Source organism: Lampetra fluviatilis, chromosome 1 (genome assembly GCF_964198595.1).
Source record: "Lampetra fluviatilis chromosome 1, kcLamFluv1.1, whole genome shotgun sequence".
Lineage (NCBI taxonomy): Eukaryota > Metazoa > Chordata > Hyperoartia > Petromyzontiformes > Petromyzontidae > Lampetra > Lampetra fluviatilis.
The window spans coordinates 37,025,302-37,035,987 of record NC_136275.1 but is presented as its reverse complement, the minus strand read 5'-3'; the positions used below and the strand labels follow the sequence as shown (position 1 = coordinate 37,035,987).

Sequence of the window (10,686 nt, the reverse complement as noted above, 5' to 3'; positions counted from 1 at the left end):
GCACGGGAAGACAACCACGTGGCGAAAAGGTGTTGTCACATTCGTGCTGGAAGGTGTAACAAAGCCAGTTCTATTTACACCACAATTGAGAGATCAGACCCCTTTCCCAAAAAAAAACAACCTCTTACCTTGTGCAGCCACAAACAAACGACAAAGATCCCCCGTATAGCCTAAATATAATTTACACGAAGGTAAGTCCTACCTATAGAATCAAGACGCGTATAAAATATCAAAATGAGAGGACATACTCAAGGCAAAGCTAAACGGAAAAATAAAAAAACGAGTCTTGCAGAGTTTCCTGAACTGTTCTGTGACTCGGAGCCAATCTGAGGGTCCGGTGTAAGAGAGGTCCACATCTTAGTTGCACCACACAACCTCCACTATCGCCCAGCGTACAATGAAACATTCTCTGGTAAGCGAGCAGGGCTTGCCATCAGGAGCACGAGGTTATGTTTCTGCCAGACGTCTGGGGGGGCAGACGGGACTGCAGGTACTGAGGACCAAGGCCGTTTTGAGCTTAGTAAGTCATTACAGCTCACTCAAACCTGTCAACCCATTACACTGGTCAACACACTTTTTCTGGCATAAGGTATTCCAACGGTTTTAAGGTAATTTTGGGGTGCTGATTCCCAATCTGGCATCAGTTTTTGTCTATCACATCAGGTTTTTGAGATATAAAATATTGCATTTTCAATAAAAACTGCAGAAGAAAAATATTAAATAAATGTGGATATCTACATACAATTATATTATAAACACACTATCATAAAAATACAGCACCGTATTTTAACACTAAAGTAGTCACTGACTCGCAACAACTTGCAATTATAAGTGACAGAGTTAATTTCGGGTAAAATCACTGAAAATGGGGTATGCCGATAGCATAAAAATGATGTGATAGAGCAAATCTGAGATCAGATTTGGAATCAGCACCCTGAAATTAGTCTAAACAACTGCAAAAGTCCAGGCCAGACAAAAAAGGTTTTTTTTTGTTGACCAGTGTTATCAGTGCCGACCTTATTACAGACCAATTCAGACCGTATTGGTCACCCCGTGCCCCTGAAAAGTCGCAACGTTAATCCGACAAAGTCCCATCACAAGGAAGAAACACAAATATACAAACAACATTTTTGCCAGTATTGAAACGTCTGTACGCCATATGAACCTGACAACTCAATTTCCCTGGACAAGAATACGGGCTAAACCGTGTGGTGTGACAAGGCTATTCTTTTTCGTCGAGGAGAAAAATCGATGATTTTTTTCGGGGCCTCTGGGAAGATGGTCGGTGGCCATGGCGCCTCGCCTGAGTTTGTGCAGCAACAACAGCAGGGGGCGTACAGCCACCGCCGAGCCGGGAACTTCTCCCAAACCCCCCCCAAGTCCCTCGCGACTCACCCACGCACCTTGCTCCTAGAGCCGCATCCTCCTCCTGTCTTTGACATTACTCCTGCGCGAAGGCATCGGCGGTGGAGCCATCGACAGCATCAGAACGTCAACAGGCTGGTGCGTAGCCACACAAGTGGACAAAATGTTCATTGGGGCCGTCCATAAATGACGTCACGCGATTTTGGACGATTTTTGACACATCGTCACACGGCGTCACAAAAAGTCAGACCCCCCCTCAAATATGACGTCACAAAGCTCTGCCCCCCCCTCCCCAAAAATAAAACATGCTTCAAATCGCTTTAAACTATTGTCATTGTAGTGCGTATTTAATATGGCGCTGCACTCTGATGTCGTAGGAGAAAACATGTATTCAAAAGTCTTTTTAATTGAGTAGAACGTGTTGTCTATATTCATTTAAAGTTGCGTATTTTGATGTGACGTCACATTTCTCACCCCCCACCCCCAGGTGCGTGACGTCATTTATGGACGGCCCCATATACTATCCTCATGAAATGTCCATCATCCGCCAGTGGATATTGAAATACGGAGATTTCCAGTGAAACACTGCCAGCGAAACTGTAATTTGCTAATGGTGCTTTGTATGAACTAGACAATTCTACATTTACCGTACTGTATACATTTGATTATTTAGGAGGCTAGTCCTGCAGATTTCTAATATGGGGTTTAAGAAATCCACGTGTGAAGGTGTTTTACCGGCGCGACATTTTCCCATGGCAATGAGATCATCGTCCCCCCCCCATCCCCTCCATCAACCAAGGGCGCGTTGGATCCACGCACCTGGTGGACATCCACGTGCGCTTGTTTTTTTTGTCGCCCAACGTTTCGCAGCGAAAATAGAGCGATATATATATAAACTTACTAGCTTTACTGCCCCCGGCTTCGCCCGAGACTTGGATTCCTGTCTTGGATTAATAGGCGGCCTACGCGGAGAGTGACATCACAGATGTGACGTCACCGCTCACTTGGCGTGCAAAATATATCCATTATTGCGCCCCCCCCCCCCAAACACAAAAGTCTATTTTTATACTTTTTGCATTGTGTTCAGTCTGGAAGCTACACACATGGCAATTTTCAAGTTCGTTGCATGTCGGGAAGTATGCTAAACATTTCGAACAGACACACATTCATAAATTTCCCTTTAAAAAGTAGATTAACCACATCAACAAGGTCGCACTCGTCAACGCTCAGGGAGGGGCTTGCTCGCCACAAATGAATGGCGTTGACCTCGGTGATTTCAAGGAGCATAAGCCGTCATGCGAACTCCCGCTTATCCTCGCAGCAAGCTGCGGGTTTCTGGCTGAAACGTCGAACAAAAGACGGCAGTCACCGCATCATCGCGCGCTTTCAGATGCGCTTTCACGGCCGTCTGGAACGTTCTTCCATCCGATATTAGGACGCCACTGGAGCTATGCACTTTTAAATCTAGATTGAGAACGTATTTCTTTACAAGTGCTTTTTGTGTTTCGTTGTTTTGTCCTTCGCCCGCATCTCCGATTCGCACGGTTGGCTAAGCACCGCGTGAAAGAAGTTCAACAAATATAAACCAGTCTGTTTAGGCTACACCGGGGGATCTGTCTTGTATGCGTGTTTTACGTAATGCGGACAGCGTTCATTGCTTTGCGCGTCTCGTGTTTAACAATAATCGGGTACGTGCATCGACTTGCTGTATGGCAATTAGAATGGGAGTAAATTGGTAACCGCGGAATGACGTCGTGGCGTGGTGATGGGTCAGGGGGACTGGGGCTGCTGGGAAACCCTGGGCATAAACAACGATTACAAACATCACCATCACCAATAAATCGCAAACACTCATTCATAATTCTAGATTTGAAGCTTTCGTGACTGCAAGGATTCATATTCTTAGGTTTTTTCGGTAAAGTCACGTAGGTAAAAAATAAAAATTAATAAAAGTAAAATAAAAATTAAATAAAAATCACGACGTTTCGGAGGCAACACAAGCTTCCGTCTTCAGATGGAACCGTCAGAGCACGACTGCTGATTTTTATTTTTTATTTTACTTTTATTAATTTGAAAATTTTACCTACATGACTTTACCGAAAACACCTAAGAATATGAACTCATTCATAAGTATAAATCAACACCCGGCATCACCGTCATCTCCACCAACAGCAATTGAAGGCACTATGTTAGACGTCTTTCGTACGTAGCCAACCGTGCTAATCGGACCAGAGGAGCTCACGACCGTACTTGGAAATACATAACTAGGATGTTTAATTTAAGATTTTATTGAAAAGTTTTTGCATATATCAAAACAAAGCGTGTACACATGCACCCACTTCAGAACTGCAAAATGAATTCACAACACGCAGGTAAGTATTTGACAAAAACAGACACTCGCATCGCATCCGACCACACCGTGTGTGGCTTTGTTGGTGCGAATTCAAGATCAGTGCTTGGGGCCTGGCCGTCACTGCAAGCGCCCTAGGCGCACTAATCGGATACCAGAGTGGCGATAAGTTTCAACCCGGCAACACAGTGTCGACCGAACTTGAACGCGATCAGTCACCCGCGCTGGCGAGCCGTGATCACGTTCTCGAGTTACGAACGCGAAGTCGGCCAGCCAGAATGCATCCGAAGGTCCTCTTCGGCTGTCGGCGTGGTAAATCTTCCCGAGCCCTGAGTTAACACGACGCTGCGGTGCTTGGAATCAAGGCACTTACGTTGGGGGGCCAGTCTCCCCCAGAAGGATGTCTCACCCCACACCTCCTGCCCACCCCCACCCAAAACAAAATTTAGGACAATTAACTCCTTCAAGAGAGACACAAAAAGGGGTCCACGTTGTCTCAACCGCTCAAAGCGAGCAACGGGGAAGCGCGCTCATCTCGGTCGAGCCAGCGGTGACAATTCCACACTCGCATGGCAGAGACTGTCCATCCACCGTTGCATTGTATTTTATATTTCAGTTATATCATGGCACTTTGCATAACTTGATTAGGTGACCGCCATGCAGAGAAACACGTGGTGTACGGTTGATGCGGGCATACGTTATCGGCAGATCAGCAAGTAGACTCCAGCTGGACTCTACTGATCTTCTTCGAACGCTCCGTCTGTGCTTCTCTGCCTTCACCGAACAGCACCGACTGACCAGCGTGGTGAAATAACCCCCCACCCTCCCCCACCGATCCCGTATGGTGTACGTAGGTCCTCATCCAGTAGTCGATTGACGAAAGACCACTGGGGGTTTATGTACACACGGCATATACCGCAAAATACCAGAAGCCCTGGAGTTTTAAAGTCTAGAGGCGTTAGACGAACACGCCGTTAGAAACCAAACTGTACATTTCATACGGGTAAAAGAAAAAGACGCTGGCGGAATTAGCTCTAGGAGTGTATTTGGCCTATTCTTCCACGCTGGGCAGACGTCTTTGGAAGAGGTGTGCCCACACGTATCCCCACCACAACGCGCGACTTTCCCATCGACTTCACTGCGATGAACCCATTTACACCTCTGGGTTGGAAACGAGGCGGGGGGTTGGCGGATTATAGAAACTTGCACCTTTATTTCAGCTGCCGTGCCGGGAGATCGAAATTGGGACCACTAGACTTCCGGTCTGGTGTCCTAAACCATGACACCGCGGCAGCAGCATCTTATTATTTCCACAGTGCTGGCACGAGAATAATATAAAGTAACAAACTGTGCTGCATTCTTGTGGTTTCAAGCCTCATCTCACAGCGGAGGGTTCAAATTTCAAGGCCATTTTAAAATTTATTAATGCTCCACTGTGCCAGTGGGGGCGACCAAAAAGCTGTGACGACAAAAAAACTCAAAACAGAATGGTCCCGGGATTATTCACGCGCGAGGTGTGGGGGAGGGGGGCACGTGGGGAACGGTGGCGCAGTGGTTGGCGCACGCTCCGTGATATGAACCTGCCGACCTGAGTTTGACTCCTGGGCCACGGTTGGCATCCGTCAGTGGCGAGTGAAATCCTAACCGGTTCTGGCCCCTGCCCCCCCCACCTGCTTCTTTCACTAAAGCCCCGCTGTGACCAGCGTGGTGAAGTATGGCAAAACCACAATCCACCATGATGGGTGGCAAGGCCGAGACCTTCATCCAACAGTGGATTGATAAAGGGCTCGACGTTATGTGAATCAAACAACATCATTTTCTTTTTTACACATGCGGGGGCTTGAATCCATTTAAATTGTGCGTCAAAGAATCGATATTACCGCATTCTCCAGATGATGAGCCACTCCGGGAAGAAATAATCCCAAAGCTACACTTGAGTGTTAATAAAGTTATACAAGTATCTGTCAAACAAACACACACATAGGTACAGAATTATAAGACGCACTCCCAACTTTTGATTTACAATACGGGAGTGGAGGGAGTGCATCTTATCTGGAGAATCCGGTCATCGACCATTAATCTATCTACGCACTGTTACATCTCTACTGCACAGCACTTGGTCTTTGTTAACAGTGTAATACAAGTGGAGATAAGAGGGTCACATGTGTTAGACCCTCCCCTTTAGTAATGAGGATTGAGGGAGGGGGGCATTAGAAAACGTGTTCTCCCCACCCACCTCCATCACGTGCAAATATGAAACGGCAAAAGGACAATAACAATACGTACAAGGGATTATTTCATAACACAATATCAAAATCACTGAAAAAGGCCAAACCAGCACGCGCGACTATATTCTTGTTCCCTGTCCATGTAGGCGGCGGCGGCTGCTTCTGCCGCTGTGCGCGCTCCGGAGGCACCGTTTTAAAGCCACCGCACATTCTGGGGTGTCCCACCGGCGGGAGGACCACACGGGCGAGCCGGGAAACGCCTCCCTCCGTCAGCCCCACGCACGTCTGCACAGCTAACGTCCAACTCGACCGCTTTCTCCACGCACATCAGCGAGCTTCCTCTTGGCTTCTTTCCGACACCGGCCCCACCCCCGCCCCTGCTCAGGCAGCCCTGCCCCTTCGCCCCATATCACGAGTCGAGGAACCGATTGTGAATTTCGCAAGAAAGCTTTGGAAACGGTCGCGATGGACCCGCCCGGAACGTACGTCAGCTTTAACGTAATTTTGCTGCGGTGGTGGCAATTAGCCACCAAGGGCGTCTGTGTGAAGTGACGATGGTATGGGCAGGGAGGAAGGGATCGGACAGCACGGAAGTCTGGGGGATTTCCGGGTTCCATACCATTGGAGTAGCGGACAAGAATGAACGACATCCAGCAGCACTTGTTACTCTTGAAATCAAGGCAATTTTGACTCACCCCCTGAATTCCATCGACTGAGGAGAGGGGGGGGTATCACCAATGTCTGCATCCATGACCCAGGGTGCATTCGTGTGACCCCCAGGACCCCGACAGAGCAGTCGTTTGGGGGGCGAAGTGGGAGGTGGGTGCATGGACAAATACAGCGATTGTCCCGTCCACACAGACGCTGCTCAGTTCCAGTGACGAGGAATTTTCTCCCTAGCAGGAACAAAAATCGCCACGGCCAGCAGGGCGGTGTGGAGGCGGTGGCCTCAAACGCTTTGGCGTGACGAGAGGGAGCTCAAAAACTCGGTCGCAGAAATGTAGAGCATTGAAAACAAACCCCCCCGGCGTGTCTGCGTAAATCGCACGTAGTTGGCGGAATAGTATAAGAATTAACGTCAGAAAAACATATCTCAGCACTAATGTTTTTTGGTTTGATATTTGTAAACACTGATGTCGGGCAGCTTCCGGAGGCCTTCATCCAGCAGTGGACCGATTATGGCTGCGGTGATGACGACGTTACCGCTACTTAGTGGCGAATGGCAGCTTTTGTTGTTATTGTTGTGGATGTCGGTAGTGCAAATAGGTTGTGGTATGTGGATTTCAATTGTGCAAATATGTGTTGGTAGGACGTGCATGTGTGTGGGTGTAATGGTAGTGCATGCATGTACGTACATTGTTGTGCACATGTATAATTAGTGCATATCGGTGTCAGCAGTGCACATGTGTGTTAACAGTGCGAGTGTGTTATAATAAGTACACATGCGTGTCGGCTAGTGTGTACGAGTGTTGGGAGTGCAAATGAGATGGTAGCATGCGATCGTCAGCAATGCATGCACGCATACGTACATTTGTGCTGCTCGTGTACGTTAGTGTGGGGAGTTCCAGATCAGCGTGGCGGTGCGAGCGAGCGTTTGAAGTTGGATGCAGCTGCCCCAGCGCTCGTTGGTGCTGCCGTATGATTATCAGAAATGTCAGCGACGGCGGTGTGCGTGTGTCAGCAGTGGCGAATCGTAGTGCAACGGTTAGCGCGCTGCGCTACGAACTCGGGTGACCATAATTCGATTCACCTTTACGGCCAACACCGGTGACGATTATCAGAATCGGTTCTGGGCCTCCCCTTGGTCGACTCTGCCTCAAATGATTACCCGGTGTGATGTAAAAAACATCGCCACTGGGGAGACAAAGGCGGCCGGGCATGGTGCTGGCCACCCACCCCCGGTCGTGTGCAATGCCGGCTTTCATTAGGTGCTCACTAACAGCACTTGCCCCGACAGTCTGTTGAGGCTATAGGGGGGGGGACCTTTGTCTTTGTTAGCAGTTGTCAGTCCGTGTGTTGGTGTGTGCGGATTGCGGTGACGAAGCTGCCCCGGTCCTCACGACACGTAGACTCGAGCGGAGCTCTCCCTGGGGTTTTCGAAGGGGTCGAAGTGCCTCGTGGCGGCGGCGTACTGAGCACGACAAAGAGAGACAAGGAGCAGTGTTACACGCGCGCCTAGAATGAGCACGCTGGCTCGATTTTCGTCGCCAAATATACGCATATTTTGCATCATCCGTTTTGTCAGGGCCGCTCATCTACTCTTCGAAAGCTTTCCAACTAGGGTGGAAAGCGCTGTTTGTTAGCTCTGTCCATCTGCGTGGAACACCGAGTACGCGGCCACTCTCATAAAGGTCATCCAATATGAACAAAACTTTATTGCAACCATGTGTTGCTTCTTAGGAACTTATCAAAGAGAAAACTGGCCAAACTAAAAATACAAGGATTCATGCCCAAAACTTGTAGACAGAAACCAGAGGAAAAAAATAACTACGTGAGAGTATACAAATGCTTTTTGGCCCGGCAGCTACCCGTCGGCTTGCCTCCCGCACTATTTCTGAAAACAACAGCACCTTGCACAGAGCGCTGCATAAACCCTCCAGACTGTGCGTAAAAATGCCGGGCCAACGCGACGCGACTCACGGAGGGAGGTGGCGAGTGGCGGGAGAGCAGCGGGGCGTCCTCCATCCTGGGGGCGGGCGGGCTGAAGGAGGACGGGCGGTTCCTGCGGAGACACAGTAGCAAAGTAATCATCAGCCGTCATATATCCACTGCTGGGCGACAGCCTTCCCGCGGGCTCTCAAGGCGAACAATCCATCGAACTCCTGCACATGAGTTGGTTCATCGCTCCGTTTGTGGTGGAAGTGCTCTGGGGCGAGTTTCCCTCCTTTTGCTGCCACTCCATCGTTAGTCTCGACCACCGCCCATCGTTTATTCCCAGCCACGATGTGTGCTGCTGCCCAAGCCCGCTTACTCTTCTTCACCACGGTGGTGAGATGTTAACCACCTTACCTGGTATACAGGAGGTCGTGAGTTCGATCCAGACCCCGACACCTGTATATTTGGAGTTGGCATGTTCTCCCCGTGGTTGTGTGGATATTTCTCCGGGTCCTCAGGTTTTCCCCTCCATATTTAGAATCAACGTGCGTTTAGAGTAGTTGGCTGCTCTATATTTCCGCGTGATAAGCTACTTCCCATTGAGCTATCGTCTGTGGCCAGGTCGCTTCTAAAAAAAAGAGCTGTACAGCTCAGTGGGCCTTACCTGCTCAAAATTTTTTTTTTCAAATTTGTTTTGTTTCACATTCATTCTGTCCCTTAAATTCCACGTGTTCCTCTTCCAATGTCTCAGCGTAGATCCAAGCATGTTCCTCTTCGCATGTCTCAAGTTCTGAGTTGCTGTAGACTGGCACACTAAAATAGGCAGCCATATGGTATACTGGATGTGGTGTGCCGGGTGTGGAAATATTTCCCAGGTTGCCGATGCAAACAAACCCAGCTAAAATGAAGCCCTTGGACACATACACAGGAGCCGTTAACTCAATACAGCACTCAGACCTATACAGGATCTGATGACTCAATACAGCACTTAATAGGCCTACACAGGACCTGTAGCCTGGATTTAAATCAGATCTCAAACATTTAAATTGCTAATCGCCGTGCTTTACACTTGAGCATGAGAGGTCAAGGGTGGGGGGGTGGTGCGGTGGTGGGGGTGCGGTGGTGGGGGGGGGGTTACCCACCCATGGTGGAGGGCGGGCGACGTGGGTCGCACGAGGGCCGTTGTTCCGCTGCCCCCCACACCCTGCAGGCTGCTCTGGCTCCCAAAGGGGAAGGGGTTGGTGAAGGGGGGGCTCCGTGCCCTTGCGGGCCCCCCAACGCGACTCGAGGTGGGGCTGAACGGATCTTCATCATCCACCTGGGAGTACCTCTTTCTCCTGCAGTGGCCAGGGGTCACAGGCATGGTCATGGTCAGATTGAGGGTCAGTTATTGCCAGGTCAGGGGGTCATGGTCGAAATTAAGGTCGTGCTTCTTCTTATGATCTACAAGCATTGGGGATTCGAGTTAATAATGAGTGATGGGAGGAAGAGCAAGGCTTTAGAGGGTTGTGGGTGAGGATATTTGGCAAACAGGCATGGAAAATTTAACGATTCGTCACAATTCACGGTCACGATTCAATTACCTCTATTTTTTGTGAGATTTTTACGGTCTCATTCTTTCGTCCCGGTTGTACACTCGTCTGTGCTGTTAGTGGAAATGTAATTGGAGCAAATTATTTGCACATGCTTTTGCGTGAACTATACATAATGGATTACTTGCACGCAAAATCCAATGCATCTATCATGTGAGTACTCATATCTAGAATGGGAAGGTCAGTGTATGGTTCAGGGTTTGGTTTAGGTTTCAGAGTTGAGGTTAGTTTTTGGGGTCAGGGTTAGATTCATGTGCAGATTTATGGTCAAAGTCAGAGTTAGATTCAAGATTAGGTTCAAGGTTAGAGTTAGGGTCAGGACTTATACATTGTAGTCACACTAGGTATGGGAGATTAAGAATCAAGGTGAGCTTTAGGGTCAGGGTTATGTATGTATGTATGTTGAACTTCTTTCGCACTTTACACAGCCAACAGCGCTGATCGGAGGAGCGGGCAGGGTTAGGTATAGAGTTAAGAGTCGGTGTGGGTTTGCGGTGGTCATGTCAGCTGCGGAAGGACTGGGGTTAGAGGTTGGGACCCCACGTGCTTGTGTGTG

At 48.9% G+C, this 10,686-nt stretch overlaps 1 protein-coding gene across 1 annotated transcript in view; it reads right to left on the bottom strand.

The window, feature by feature from the left end:
• Positions 1–3,643: 3,643 nt before the first annotated feature.
• Positions 3,644–10,686, bottom strand: part of LOC144935190 (protein tweety homolog 2-like) — a 28,075-nt gene continuing 21,032 nt past the window's right edge. Inside the window, exons 12-14 of the mRNA XM_078861674.1 lie at positions 9,681–9,875; positions 8,584–8,665; positions 3,644–8,074 (exon numbers count right to left, since the gene is read on the bottom strand). Of these exons, the coding sequence (XP_078717800.1) occupies positions 8,000–8,074; positions 8,584–8,665; positions 9,681–9,875 (352 nt within the window). The 3' untranslated portion in view covers positions 3,644–7,999. The remainder of the gene's footprint in view (positions 8,075–8,583; positions 8,666–9,680; positions 9,876–10,686) is intronic.